The sequence below is a fragment of the Neopsephotus bourkii genome, unplaced genomic scaffold (genome assembly GCF_033783945.1).
Source record: "Neopsephotus bourkii isolate Nb327-2 ecotype Australia unplaced genomic scaffold, CSIRO-AGI_Nbou_v1 NB_244, whole genome shotgun sequence".
Taxonomy (NCBI): Eukaryota; Metazoa; Chordata; class Aves; order Psittaciformes; family Psittacidae; genus Neopsephotus; species Neopsephotus bourkii.
The window spans coordinates 1,336,638-1,352,415 of record NW_026900754.1 but is presented as its reverse complement, the minus strand read 5'-3'; the positions used below and the strand labels follow the sequence as shown (position 1 = coordinate 1,352,415).

General features: G+C 44.3%; 1 protein-coding gene across 1 annotated transcript; it reads left to right on the top strand.

The window, feature by feature from the left end:
* Positions 1-8,528: 8,528 nt before the first annotated feature.
* LOC133208152 (interleukin-8-like) lies at positions 8,529-11,927 on the top strand. Its single transcript, XM_061345823.1, is given in 5 exon segments — positions 8,529-8,724; positions 8,726-8,795; positions 9,555-9,690; positions 10,432-10,515; positions 11,096-11,927. Coding segments are annotated over 5 exon segments (402 nt in total). The 5' UTR covers positions 8,529-8,643; the 3' UTR covers positions 11,127-11,927.
* The last annotated feature ends 3,851 nt before the right edge of the window (positions 11,928-15,778 follow it).

Here is a 15,778-nt window from a genome sequence, read left to right as displayed (position 1 = left end):
AGCAGCTGGTAATGAAAAATGCCTGATAAACACAGTTTTGCTCCCTAAGGCTAAACCCCAAATTGCTATTTCAGGTTTAAATTTCTGTCTCTGCAGACAGCCTGTAATTGCACTGACACAGAAGATTACTAACTCATAAACATGATGGCAGGGGATTGGAACTGAATGAGGTTTAATATTCTTTCCAACCCAAACCATTCGGTGATCCTATGGTTCTATGAACATGAGCTCTTTACCAATTTGCTCAGCCTAAGTAGAAGAGAAAACTCTTCCATTGCATTATTTCATACCCCCCAGGTGGGAGGAATGGTAAGAACAATTTTTACTGAGAAACACAATAAAGCACAAAACAAGAGGTACGTTTCTACCAAACTTATATTCTCATTAATTTTCAGTCTGACACAGAAACTTTTGCAGCAGGAAGATTGCATATGGGTTACACTATAGCAAAGCCTTGCCCTATTTGCTTTGCACCAGACCTATACCTTAGCACTCTTTTCCCTACAAAATAACAATGGGCTGTTTGGTAACAGCTATGTTTACTGTTTAAACAACCTTTCCTACATGATCACCTACTTTCAAACCCTCTGAAGGCAAGTTGGGTACTTAAAGGGTGGGTGGCTGTTGCTAAGGAGAAAGACTTCCCTAGTGCTCTTCTTCAGTGGGTATGCTATGGCAAAGCCTGCAATTTCAGATTCCCTAAATTTCACAGGATTTTCTCCATGACCTGAATTATTTCTCTACTTTTCCAATGACTTTCTGTCCCACCTCTCTTGACACACTGGATATCGCAGTTACAGGGTGTAAAAAGCTATTCCGGCATCAATAGAGAATAGTCTCAAACTTCCTATTTACACTGATAATAAACAGCAAAGCTCAACCTAGAAGTGCCTGCACTGCACAAATAGAATTTTGCTACAGGAGAGCATGGCCTGCAGATGCTTTTGCCTCATGTCTTCCATATATGTAAGTGCTTGCCCCATGGATGAACTCACTGGTATTTACTATGAGCAGCTCACTGGACTATGGAAAATACAGTTCTCTCTACCGTATAGGATGAGAAAGTTGGGACTTAGGCTGAGAAAGTTGGAGCTGTTCAGCCTGGAGAAGAGAAGGCTGCGTGGGGACCTCATAGCAGCCTTCCAGTATCTGAATGGGGCCTATAGGGATGCTGGGGAGGGACTCTTCATTAGGGACTGCAGTGACAGGATAAGGGGTAATGAGTTGAAACTTCAACAGGGGAAGTTTAGATTGGATATAAGAAAGAAGTTCTTTCCTGTGAGGCTGGTGAGGCACTGGAATGGGTTGACCAGGGAGGCTGTGAATGCTCCATCCCTGGCAGTGTTCAAGGCCAGGTTGGACGAAGCCTTGAGTGACATTGTCTAGTCTGAGGTGTCCCTGCCCATGGCAGGGGGGTTGGAACTTGATGATCTTAAGGTCCTTTCCCACCCTAACTCTTCTATGATTCTATTCTATGATTCTACTTCTGTGCCATAGAAATTTTTCATTTCAGGGTTTTTCCCAAGGCACATCCTATTGACTAGTCATCATCACTTAACTATTAGCAATATTCTCCTGTCATAGCACACAGTATACGGCAATGGTAGGGAAGGCAGCATATACTTTAAACTCACTACTGGGTAGGAACTGTGGAGCATGTTATGACCAAGCTTGACTGTCACCTCTCCTTAGATTCTCCTTTTCTGTGGGGGTGCTCTTAGAGAAGTCACCTTTGAGATTAAATTGTCCCAGTGCTTATTCTGGAAGATTTTTGTTTCTGGAAAGTTTTAGTCACCTCTTTTCAAAGAGGGATGAGTTGCTTCAGGCGAGAGAACAAGTACAGTACATACCCCTTGGTAATGCTGTGGTTAGATGAAAAATAGGAAGGATTGAAATGAGCAATATTATTGATGACACATCTTAGAAATGTGTTAAGAAAAAAAACCCAACGTAGTGAGGAGCTGGATTCAGGAATGAGGAGGAAAAATAATGGTGATTATTACTGGTGATAAAAGTTTCCAAATATCCTCAGACATCTCCTAGAGTAAAACTCATGTTCAGAAGCATGTAAATGTGTAAGTCAAACTCAAAGCCAGTAGAATGTTCATAAGAGAGTTCACAGGTTATGAATTAAAGATTAATAGTATTTGAAGGTAAAACTTGCTGAAGGCACTTATTCTGAAACATGAATGATCTGTTGCAGTTCATTCTTACCACTTTGCAAGTAAGCAAAGACCAGTGTTCTCATCTATTGTGACACCAATATAAACGTGAATCTTACAGATGTACCATTCATGTTTGGCTTCATGTTTCCCCATTCAGAACATTCAGACAAGCCAAGCGTCACTTGAAAGAAGTCATGTTTTTACAAGAATATTAGATGCGGACATTAAAGCTTAGCATCTTTTGGGGAACTTAAGATTTACTAACTGCACCATGAATAATGTACCCCTTGCAAAGGCTTCACGGGACACCAAGTATAAGGTATTAGACGTAGCAAGGGAATGAGATAATTCCCCGCAAACAAGTCACTTCCAGACAGTACTTTAGAATTCTTTCTGTGCTTAAATCTTAATTACACCCATCATCGGAGGAAAGGACTAGATCCCATAACACATGCAGGGCATGATTACTAATTTGGACAATGAAGAATCAATTGAAGATACAATCTTGATCCTATTTACATGAATTCAAGCAATTTCCACTAATTTGGTCTGCGTGTGGCAAAGTTTGAAATGCCACAAGCTATTCCCTATGTCAGAATTGTATACCGAGCATTTTCCTGTGCGAGAAGTGGGAATTGGAAAATCCAAGTGAGTACAAAGTAAAAGACATGGTCAGCTAAATTTAGAAGTACATCAGGAGCTATTCACATGAATTGAATCAATGCATTCCTGTAAGCAGAGGGGAGCTTTCAGGTTCTTGTGCTTTCACTATGGTTTCATACGCAAATAATTCCAGTACAATCACACCCTCTATACAGCATTGCACGTCATCCAGTTCCACCTCACCAGTAAATGGAACAGGTTCGAGTTAAAAAAAAAGGAAATAGCTTTCCAAAATAATTAAGTTCCTGAAATATCTGCTAAACTATGACCAGAGAGAGAACAGGAAACCTAATAAAAAATCATCAGGCTCATTAAAAAGATTGCACCACAAGTGCCTATAGAAACATCATTCATGAAAAAACCCAAATGCCCGCATATGAAAACACTATGGGAAAATAATTCTCCCTAGTTCTCTCAGACATGCCACCCGTTTCCTTGATCACTAGATCGATTTCAGACCCATGAGGACCGCCCTAGCCTGAACTTCTCTGTTCTTCCTTGGCAGAGCTACGCGGAGGTCCGGCAGGCCAGTGTGCCTGGAACCCTCTGCTTCCTGGGTCCGGCTCAGTGTGAAGGCTATTTTGGCCAGGTGAGATGTTTTCTTTACTGGATCTGCTTCAGCTGAAACACGGTTTTAGAAGGCGTATTTTGATTTCTTGTCATGAAACTGTTCTCCCTCTTCAGGCACTAGGAGTTCTTGTCAATGGTTCTCTCTAAATCTGTATTCCTAAATGCCTGAGGATTAAAACTGGTTCCTCACTTTAGCACCTGTCTTGTGTGTTAATCCACCTTAGAGGTGGCACAATCTGGGTGCATGCTTGACCCTTACAAAAACCAAGCTCTAAAAGACCCACCTCCTCTTTCTGGATATAATTCAGGTGTAGAGCTGGCATTTCTATGCTTATCAGCCTTCACTGCTGTAAATGGGGCAAACAAGCTCCTGCTGAGCACTCTTTGGACACAGGCCCAAGGAATTCCTTTCTGATGGAGCAGCTTTTGCATAAACCCAGGATTTTGTTATCTTTGCACATATGTACTGGGCACAGCTCCTGCACCAGGTGCTCCTGGCAGCTGCAGCAATGAGTTCTACAGAGACCAAAGTTTCATTTTCTATACCCAGAAAATAACTTTTGTGGCAACATATTTGTAAAATGATCTATGAGATGTGCCACTTACCGGCATGGGGAATGCTGGTTAAAATGTGACTGACTGAAGGAAATGGAGTGTCTTTATTAGTTACTTTAGCCAAGCAGTCCTTGACTGGAGGTACCTGCAGCACAGCTGCAAGCAAGCGTGGCCTGACACCTAAATTACTGCCTATGAGGTGCCTCACTATGTCTCATCAATTGTTCTAAGAAGGAAGCATCTAAAATTGGAGACACTAAATTACTGGTGTTGTTTCTGAAGTGGTATCTGTTGTGCTGTATTTTCACTTATAGATAGGAAGATGGAGGTAGAGATACACATGTATATATATATATATAAAAAGAAGTTCAGAAGTCATAGGTCTGAAGAGAAGACATTATTTTAACAAAATGGGAAATATTTGGCAATATTATTTCTTTCGTATTAGTTCTACCTGATACTCTAATAGGCCACATTTTTCTGCTTTGCAAAAGGATTTTGCAGCTTATGTATTTGTTATGGTAAATCAGAGAGTCATAAAATGGTTAGGGTTGGAAAAGACTTTAAGGTCATCCAGTTCCAACCCCCTGCAGTGACACCTCACACTAGACCATGTTGCCCAAGGCTCTGCCCAGCCTGGCCTTGAACACTGCCAGGAATGGAGCATTTGCCATTAAACATCAGTTTAATGCATTAATTCCCATTGCACTCATTATTAATTTCTTTCTATAGTCAAAAAGGTTTTAAAGATGTTTTCCCATCATGATTTGCTACATGTGGTTTATGCCTGGCAATATAAATCTAGTTTCTGAGGATAAGAGGTTTAAATGGGGATTCTAGCAGCAGTTATCAGCTCAGAGGTGAGTGGTCATGGCGATGGTGAACTGAAGGGAAAAAGACCATGATGGACTCACAGAGTTTAAGTAGGCAGCAAGGGTTACAGCAAGTGACCCTTTAAGAGGCGGAGATGAATGCATGATGTGCATGATGTCTGCTGACCACTTCTCATTTAATCAGAAGTTCCTGGTGTAAACTTCTCAAAACTTCCCATTAGTTTCATCCCGCCACTTCCATATCTTACTGCCGCAGCCAGAAAATGCTTCCTGCCAAGCTCAGGACAGGAAAACGCAGCTAAAGCAATGAGCAAGAACTCCAGCTGCCCATCCATAACACCTCACTGGTTGGACTTAGTGTCTTCTCTGTTAAAACCAAATCGATCCAGTTTAATATTTGGTAATATTTTATGTCTATATTATAGTGAATATTAATGTATCATTTTCTGCTATTGCTCTGTATGTTATATTAATATAATCAGCGACTTCTGATACTGAATTGGATCAAATGCAACATTTCATTTAACCCACAACAGCTTTTTAACTGGAAGCTACAATAGAGAATAGACAGTTTCCATGCAGAGAACACGTGAGTATGAAATGGAATACATATCACCAATAAATACGAAGTCACATAAATATATACTCTTGTATTTATAAACACGTCAGTTAAAAGACAAATCAACTACAGAGCTGTACTGCTGTTCTGTGATTGCAGAGGGGCTCAGGGAAGCCCAGAACTTGCCAGGATCTGACTGAGGGCACGTCACCATCTGTATTTACACACTTCACTGGACGGAAAATCACAAGCTGGCCTAAGCTTTTTCTCCTTTCTACACTACCACTTCCTCATAGAGCAAGCCAAAGGCAGATGTTTAGGAGCCCTTCTGCTCCCCTTGCCGTACCTCACAAGTGTTTGCACAGCACTGTGCCCAGCTCCTGAGCAGTGCAAGGGATTATTTCCCAGCCCGGTATTTACCCGTTGGCTCTTGGCAGATGGAGAGGAACGGCAGATGAATGCCAAGCCCTCTGTGGGGAACAGGAGGTGGTTTCAGCAGACAGAGAGGGTTTTATTTCCCCTGGGGAACAAGAGTGGCTGCAGAGAGGATGCCCAGGAGACAGGGGTTGGCAGAGGTCACCTTGCATGGGCTGAACCCTCGCTCGAGCAAAAGCTGTGTCCCCCAGGCTGCCGGGCTCCTGTGCGCACAGCTGCTCCAGTGGGAGGCTTGCATTTGTCTAAACCAAGACAGGGTCCTTCTGACTTTTCTTACTGAGAGAAACTGAAGCAGCCCACGGGCTGGAGCAGTCCTCTGGAACTGGGCGGCCGAAACAAGGAAGGGGCTGAAGCCCAGCTCTTCCCCCATCTCTCTGATTACCCTGGTCACCAGAGCACGCATGAATCCCCCCCACCGCTGTGTTTGGGTGTCCCTTGCTGCATATGATACAAAGGCTCTGAATGATCCTTTACAAGATCACAAAAGATTGACTTTTGTGTTCACTAGACAGGGCTATGAATCAGGAAAAAGAAAACCCACTAGTTTCCCTCCTGCATCATGAGAACACATCCTATCCCCTGCCTTCAAGCACAGCCAAGGGAAGTATTTACTTCCCTTTTCAACTGTCTTTCAGTTATTGAACTATTGCCTAACTGTTGTTTTGTTGGTTACTGGCATGCTTTTAACGGGTTTAGTCATGGAAGGTATCTGCTTGCGGCAGTATCAGCTTCACAAAATGAGATAATGGAGTTCCCATAGGCAGAGGCTGGGGTGAGATCCCGGGCAAAGAGCAGACAGGATGGAGGGAGGACTTGGGCACCCCCAGGAATCCAGGTTAGGAGTACCTGGTCTTTGGGCCCGATCTCATGCCTCTATCATCTCTGTAACACCCCCTTCACATAATCCCATTGGAGCTGTCCCCCATCAGAGAAGAAGTGGAGGGAGAGAAAATGCCTCAGCTCTCAGCAAACACGGTGGGTTTTTTCATAAGGAACATCCTGTTCTGAAGAGATCTCTTTGCTTAAGGGCAGGGTTAATCACAGAGGTCGAACAGGCTCCTGGCTTCCCTCTGGTCCGGGGGTTTCTGCAGATCTGTTACTGCCACGCTCAGGAAACTGCTGAGCCCAGTGGTCAGGAGGACAAGCAATCCTTGGTTTTCCTTGGGGATTTGAGGGGGAATTCTCTTTCTTTTTGCCTCGGACACTAATGACATTTTGTCACACTGCAGGATTAGATAACAAAGCTGCAAATAGTAACAGAGAAAAGTGGGATCCCTAATACAATTTTAATTGCCCTGCGGGTGTACATACATCTGTAGAGACACAGAGAGCCCACAGGAAAAGAATCAGCAAAACCTTGTTCCAGGTAAACTGGTTAAAGCTCCAACATTTACAGCCTGCTTCCAGTGAAACCGTCCTGTGAATTTAGCATGACAACATGAACAATAAAACACAACCTTCAGTACCCGGTAAAATCCTCTCCTTGTCACGCCTTCAGAGAATACATGTAAAACTCTCTGAGGCGCAGCTCAGAAGTCAGAATTGGGATCAGTAGGCAGGAAAGACAAACTTGGTGGTGTCTTCCCTTGGGCCAGCTGAGACAGTGCTGGGAAACAGATGAATTGTCATCACAAAGGTCCTTTTATCAAGTAAGTTTATGACAAATGGCACACAGTAAACCATAGTAAATCATGGGCAAGCTCTGAAAGTATTACTATAAATAACTTATAATGTTGTACACACTACTGGTAACTGAGAGCCTTTACAAGCTCCCCAGAGTTGGGGAGAAGCACGTCTATAAGGGCTTGGAGTGATCTGCAATAGTGGAAGGTGTCCCTGCTCGTGGCAGGGTTGGAACTGGATAAGCTTTAAGGTCCCTTCCAACACAAACCAGTCTGGGATTCTATGATTTAATCCCAAGTCTTCCCCTGAAATTGTCACCCTCAAAAGGAAGTATCACTACCAGCCCCAGCAAGTAAAGCGCCGGTGTTCATGCAACAAGGCTCTTGAGCAGAAATATCTGCAGCAGTGCTTTAATGCTTCATTATTTCCCTTTGCTAAGACCTACGGTTATGGTCACTGAAAAAGAAGGCAGAAAAGACTCATTAAAAATATCTAGACTTACAAAGGGAACAAAAGCAATAGCAGTTCTGCAGGTCATGCTGTTTAGCCTGCATGCAAAGCTTCCTCTGTTCATCATTCATTAATATGTGTGACATGACAAATGCAGGCAGGGTTCTCAAAACTGCTCAGAATTTACCATTTGCTTTCCCCAGGAAGCTTTAAAGACTGCAGCCTCAGGTCCTTTCCTGAACTGACAGTAGCACAGACGAATTGCCTTTGTGAAATGCACCTTGAACATCGAAAAAAGCACAAGGAATTAAAGTCATCGATATCAAAATACACCAAGGTAAATCCTGAGCCCAGCGAAAAATCTTTTCAGTGATTTCAGCACTGCCCCACTTCCACTCCAGTGGCTTAAGATCAGGTTAAGTGGAAGCTATCAGCAGAAACGGAGATGAGAAGTTCACTGTTTCAAGTCTAGAGCTGGCAGCTCTACAAGGAAGTTATTCCCTTGTGATAAACAGTTGTAACACAGATGTAACTGAGGCCATCACAAAGCTGTATGCAAAGCACGGCATTTCCAAAAGCCAACACCAGACATAGGAATGCATGGCTATTCTTTACATATTTTGATAAATTAACACATTCTGTCATTCTCGGCAGAATAATTCCTCGTCATCTAGGAAGCCGTTTCACAACAGTCATGTGACTCATTTGTTCTGCATCGGGGAAATTCCTCTCACGCAATCCCCATGCTAGCCCAGCAGAGGCGAGGGGTGCAAAGCCCTATATAAGCCACATGGATCGTCCTGAGAGGCATCAGCAATCCTTCGGGACAGAAGAGCTCACTGCTCCACAGAACCCATCCAGCAGCAGCTCCTTGTCCAACGATGAACGGCAAACTCGTGGCTGTCCTGGCTTTCTGCCTGATCTCCGTGGCTATCTCTCAGGGTGAGTGAATCCCTCCTGAGGACCGCAGCGCTGCGTAGGCATCTCCAAGATGCTTTTCCTTGCACTGAGGTAGCTTTGCATTGGTTTGGGGAAGTTTCTTTCAGGAGATTTGCAGCAACTCCTTTGCATTCTGAAGGCTTGCTTCACATAGCCCTTGTGCAGACGAGTTACTGACATCTTGTGGGAAAAACCTTAAGGATGCAACTTGAATTTGCCTTGCTTCTGTTTTTCGTTCGAAGTGTTAGCAGAGAGAGACAGGATCTCCTTCTCATGTGTCTGAATGTTTCACTTCCTTCCCACATAATGAACAGCTTATGATCTCATATTTGTTACTTAATGATCATACTGCCTCAAGCAAGTAATATACAGCTGGGAACAGAGAACAGATATGAACATACAACCATGGGCAAGCCTGCAGTAATGAAAAGCTCAAGGGCTCTGTCTTCCGTGTAGTCACCAGTTTGTCAATCCACATGTTAAAATGATGCAACTCACCGTACAGTGTGGCCAGTACAAGTAAACACAACCCATGTAGTTTACTTCAAAAGGAGGCGTTCATTTAGTTTTCAATGTACTTGGGCATCAGCTCTTTTGAAACAAGCAACTCATCTTTATTCCATAAGGACTGATTTAGGCAGCTTGGACAAATACAGTATTTTAACTGCGAATGTGGATAAACCAGAGAAGTTGAGCTTTATGCCTGACCCACCAATGGGTAGGAGCACCTCTCCAACCATGTCCTTCCTTTCCTGCTCACAGGTAGGACCCTGGCCAGAATGGGAACCGAGCTCCGTTGCCAGTGCATAGCCACTCATTCCAAGTTCATCCCCCCTAAGTCCATTCAAGATGTCAAGCTCACACAGAGCGGTCCCCACTGCAAGAATGTTGAAGTCATGTAAGTAGCTCTGCAAGAGCCTTCCTCTTCTTCACCTTCCTCCTGCTTCTGGGGCTTTCACACTTCATAACCATGACATGATGGGGTCAGATTTGGTTATTCTTTTGAGAAAGGCAGTTTCAAGTAATACACCATGTTCTTCATCGTCTCTGTGACCTTAGGTATTCCCGAACTGATCATTACTCATCTGTCATTGGACATATTAAATATTTCTGGGGGTAAAACATTAATTTCAAGGACCAGGCAGTTCTTGATACACGAGACAACAGTGCCCTTTAAATGCTACATTTATTTATTAGGCAAAAATACTCCTGGGGAAACAGTTTGGATCAGTCTCAGAGGGAAAAAACAAGTTCCCACAAGCAGACACAGGGAAAGAAATGAAATTAATTTGGTCTTAAATAGCACGGAGGAGGGACTGAAAGATTGAAATTCTTGTACTGCTGAAGCATCCTCAGCGCTGGAGGTTTCAGTCACTCACGTAAACCAATTCAAACCAAGTACCCATATATATTGAAGAAGATGTGGGGAATGCATGGCTGCTTTGAGAGCAGGCACAGAGTCACACAGCTCCTGGCTGGTTTTAGTTTCCTCTGTTGTGGAACACATAAACCAAATCGGCCAAGCCTAACAAGCAGCTGGGGTCAATTTACACTCATCTACAAATGCAATATTGCACTATGTGAGTAAAACTGACCCATGCAGTGGTTTCCTGACTTCTCTTTAATCTTTCTTTTGCAGAGCTACTCTGAAGGATGGCAGAGAGGTGTGCTTGGAGCCCACTGCTCCCTGGGTGCAGATAATCATAAAGGCAATTTTGGCCAAGTAAGTCCCATTCCCTTTCCATTTGGGCAGCTGAGGGCTAAACCTCCCCAAAAGGCAGTTCTTAGTGGTACTTCCCATTTTGTCTTCATGAGATATAAAACCCCAAGGAACCTTGCTGATTAATTACAGAATTAGTCTCAGAATTGGTCTAGAGTCTGACTGCTGCAAGGTCCTTGTTCAAGCGGAGGCATCAATAGTAAACCTTTGAGTACCTGCAACTTGGTCTGGAAGGAAAGGAACTCAGAAATGTTTGGCTCAGTTTGAAAAATTAGGCTTTAAAAAAATGCATCTTTTCCTTTCCTACAGTACTGTATGTTAACAAATCCTATTTCTGAATTAATGAGTTTCTTGATGCAAGAAAATGCAGAAACTCCTGCAGCAGCAGTTTCCTAGCTGGGCACCAGATATGCACACACTAGGATTTCAGTAATCGCTTTTGAGACGTCACCTTTCTTGTTTCCATGCCTCAGGACAGCCCATAGAGTGGCAAACAGACCGCTCAGCTGTTTGCTAATGCTAAGCGGTGATAACTATCCTTGAACCTCCCTTTAAATTATTCTCTTCCCTCACCTCTTCCTAGGGCTCAACTCAACTCTGACTCTCCACTCTGAGAAACATCAGGACAAACAAATCTGGGAACTGCCCCCACTCCTCCCTTGAGAGGAGCATTTGGGAAAAGCAGCTTTTGAACAGGGTGCATCTGCCACCTCCTCCATCAGTGTTACTCTGCTTCCTGCGGACTTGGTTATTTACTGATTGATTGATTTCACTGCATCTATTTAAGAAAGCCTTTTGGAATGGGCAGTGTTGCCAGCTCATTGACACTGAAGATGCTTGAATAGGAAAAGTGGTTTGGTAAAGGAAATGAAGGACCCTTGGCAACCACTTGAGCCAAACGCACCCGGGGAAGTGCACGGCACTCACAGCACGGTTCGTTTATGCTATTTTGCTGAAAACCAGCAAACTGATACTTCCTCCTGCTCCCCTGGAGCGCGCCAGTATGTTGTGTCAACAGCAGGTTCCTGAGCCACAGCCAGCCTTGTGCTGGGAGCTGGGATTTCTCACTTGGAATAGCTATCCTATGGAATCTGTAAGACAGTCAGTCTGGTATTTATTTATTGTGATTTCCATGGTATTTATAAATGTATTTATTGTGTAGGATTGATGCAAGAGAGAAAATGATAATTTATTTAATTTCTGCTGGATTCTCCATTCCTACTATTAATTTATTAAGAACTATTCACAGATTCATTGCTCTGTACAAGGACTTGGTTGTATGCCAAACTAGCTCCTTACTCTGCTAAATGGAAAAACCTCCACCCTGTATACACAGAATTTGCTTGTGAGAGCGTCACTATTCCTAATGATGTATTATTAAATGTTTCCTATTAAAAAATCTGTTTGTTATCTGTTTGTTATTTCACATTTTCATTAGCTTTATTTGGAAACAGTCTGCTTCATGGCTTTTTAACCTCCTCAGCCTGATCTCTGGAACTGAAATGGAAATTTTTCATACCTAGTACAATAACTCACCCTGTTAGGGTACCCTGACATTACTGAAGGCAGTAACAAACTCTTAGGGCAAAGTAAATCATTCCCTTTCCTCTCTGCAGGCAACTCCCAGTGCCTGGGGACTGGTGGGCTGCAGGGCAAGGCTCCTTACTTAAGTACCTTGCAGGCAAGCACATCGTCCCCTCAGATGCCAGAGTTGTAATGATCAGCCCCAGAGCTGGAACTCTTTACTGCATCAAAAAGCCACAAACTGACTATCAAAATGGGAATTTGTGACCTTTCTTTTGGTACCCCAAATATCCAGCATTTGCCCTTGCACCCTATTCTGATACCTGGCATGGAGTCCCAGCACAGTTAGTAAGACAGTAGTAGTAGAAAACATCCATGTTCAACAGTTCTCTGGAATCATCAGCTCAAAGTGCAACGGTGGCCAAACAAAAGCCAGTGACACGGAGGAGAATCAAAAGAATTTAAACCACAAGGATTGAGAAAATAAGACTCCAATAACTAAAGTATAATACAAACCTACTGCTGTTAATAATAAACATAATGATAAGGGAAATAACAAGGGGAGAGAATATAAAACTAAAAAGGGAAGGGATAAAAAATAAACACTTGTGATGCACAATGCATTTGGTCACCAGCCCTACCTGAGCAGTGATCAGGTCCCTTCTGGGTAACTCCCCCAGTCTATGTGCTGGGCATGATGTGCTGTGGCATAGAATACCCATTCGGCTAGTTTAGGTCACGTGTGCTGTCTCTGCTCCATCCCGGCTTCTTGTGCTCCTCCTCACTGGCAGAGCATGAGAGACTTGAAAAGCTGCTGCTTTACTTAGCAGCACCTAAAACACTGATGTGTTACCAGCAGTGTTCTCAGACTAAAGCTGAAATCACAGCACTGCACAGATAGTAAGAAGGAGAAAAATAATGTCACATCTGAACCGAGGACATGGGGTAATGGTTGGAGTTGATCTTAAAAGTCATTTCCAACCTCGTTGATTCTATGATTAATTTCATAAGCAGAGCCCATTAAACAAGGACAAGCAATGTAACCTCTAGGAAAAGCAGATGCTAAGTTCGTGGGGAATTACAGATCGTGAACAAAGTGCAACCACAGTTTCAGGGGCATTTGCTAGGTTCAAGTGAACCCTAAGGGTTTGAAGGTTTTTTCATTCAACTTTGGAGGAGAGGCCAGGGAGGATGTTTTGCTTTAAAGCCACAGTACCTGTCCTTACGGATTTTAACACCCCGCTTTTCACCAAGATGAGGTGAAGGATGTGTTTCAAGTGAAATGGTAACAGTTGGCATGTTTCGACGGACCACAAGACTCCGCACTCGGGTGTAAAGGGGGCTCCTTGCAAGATCTTGCCAAAATAATTGTAACAGTGCAGAAAACGGTTTCTCCCTTCGTTTTTCTCTGCAGAAAGAGTTATCAAGGGTTGACAACTACTCCGCTAGCAGTAAAGCCAGCTAGCAAGCCCTTTATGCCCTTTATGCAAGCCCTCATGCCACCAGAGTTCTGTTGATGGACACCACCTAAAGGAAGGTGACAGAACACAAACAGAACAAAGGTGAACAAACCACTAGCAAGAAACACCAGCAAGTTCCTAAACAACAAAACCCCTGTATAATCGTAAACTCTAACAGCGATGAAAAGCACATACGCCAACACACACACCTCCTCACCCACTGAGTTCCACAGCTCCATCAGTGGCAGACCTGTCATAATCTGTGACCTGGAAACACAGAGAAACATGAGTGGGCAGCATTTCTGGTGTGAGCCATAGAGGACGCAAGGCCAGCATCGTTCACTGCCTATCAGGTACTCCATCCCATAGCAGGCTGGAGGAAATGTTGCTCCTGCCACCAGAAAGAAGCCCCTGGGATGGTGCCAGAAGCCTCACTTCTCCCTCTGCCAGCCAGAGGCCAGTGGCTGTCTGTCCGGCACAGACAGACTGTGACTGGCTGCCAGTGTTGCAGTGCAGATCCAGCGGGCTTGCAACAGGATGATCTTGAAGGTCCCTTCCAAACCAAAACCACTCGAGGATTCTATGAAGACTCAGTCTGCTGGACAACAGGCCACTTGTGCTCTAGACTGCTCCGGTGCCCTTCCTCTCTGCCCACACCAGGAACGAGAGGGAATGCTCATCCCTTTCCCAGCCACACCATCCTGGGCGGTGATTGATGCCCCACAAGGAAGTTCTCAGCACCACGATTTGTCAACAAGGCCTTGCCCAGCAGGCAGACTTACAGGCTTTGGCTTTGTTGTCTATTTTCACGCACACAGGACTGGGGAGGGGGCAGACAGGGTCACAGCAGAGCACCATCAGCAGCAAGACTTTTCCTGACAGCTCCCATGCACCTGTGCCACAAGGACTGTGCCTCTGGTCATCCCATCAACAGCCACATAAGCTTTGGGGTTACAGTGATCCTTGTCTTGAGAAAGAAAAGAGAGGAAAAAACAAATGGGACAGCCACAGGCTTTCAAGGCCAGAGGAGGCTGTTCAGCTCATCTTGTGTGATCTCCTGCACCCACTAGGCCAGAGAATCCTCACCTACTGTTGATGGAGGCATTTGCTGAAGCAGAAGGAGAAACAGAAAGCACGTTACAATAGTCACAGGGAAGGGAACAGGAAGACTAAACTTTCGTAAAGGCCTTGAGGTAACTCTAGTAGCATCAACAGGCTGATTTTCCAGCTGCTCTCTAAATTCACATCTCTGCTCCACCAGCAAACAACGGAACAAGATCCTTACCACAGACCAGGGATCTTTGCACATCTCTCACGATTGTAGTCATCACTTTCACCTTGCTTCCCCTTTACACTCAAAACCATTTCAACTTTGCCTTGCCTCCCCTTTGCAAGCCAGTACTACACATAGGGACAGCATCCACGACTGCAGTTTCTCCAGCAGGAGACTGGATTCACAACACAGCTGGATCACAGCATCCTAAGACAGCCTTGATACACTGCAGGTCTCCCCAGTTCTCTACTTCAAAGGCAGCATCCCATTCCCAAGGGCTCCCTCCATAGGTTGACAACACATGCTTTTCTAGAACATAACCCCTCACTGAAGGGGAAGTGCTTTGCAAACGTTCTCACACAGCGTTGCAAGAGGCCGGTGTTAGGACACATAAGTCTGCAGCTCAGTAGGAGCCCAACAGCTCCTTTGTTTACTTTTATGTGAACATTGGAGGAGTTCCTAAGCAAAGAGCAACAGCAGCCTGAGGAAGCAAGTGTCTGCCAGTAACTACATGTCCCTCTGAAAGATTTCACAATAGTGAAATGGAAATATGCTCTAACACCTTGCTAACAGTGGTATGTATCGAGCAAAAGCAGCCTGGAAAAACAAGCCACTACTTAGGAACTCAGGTTTGTTCTACATTGAACTTGCTACGTGGACAGCTGAGCTGCCTCTTTTAGTCTGGAAAGTGTGTGAACCCTGCCCCACCTGGACACCACTGGTACTCATGTCCCAGTCACGCTCCTCCATCTACAAGCCTCACCTGGTTATGTGAGGCAGGACTGACAGGCACGTCCCAGGAAGATCCACATTTGTGCTCTCCAGTGTTTCATCTGCTGTCTGCTGACAGCATCATCGGCTGATGACTTTCAGGATCGGTTTCTCCAAGCATCTTCAGAGATCTGGAAGGAGGAGAAGTGGAGAGTGACAGAGATTCTCAAATCATAGAATCATGGAATAGTTTCTGTTGGAAGGGACCTTAAAGATCACAGGGAAGAACTTCTAATAC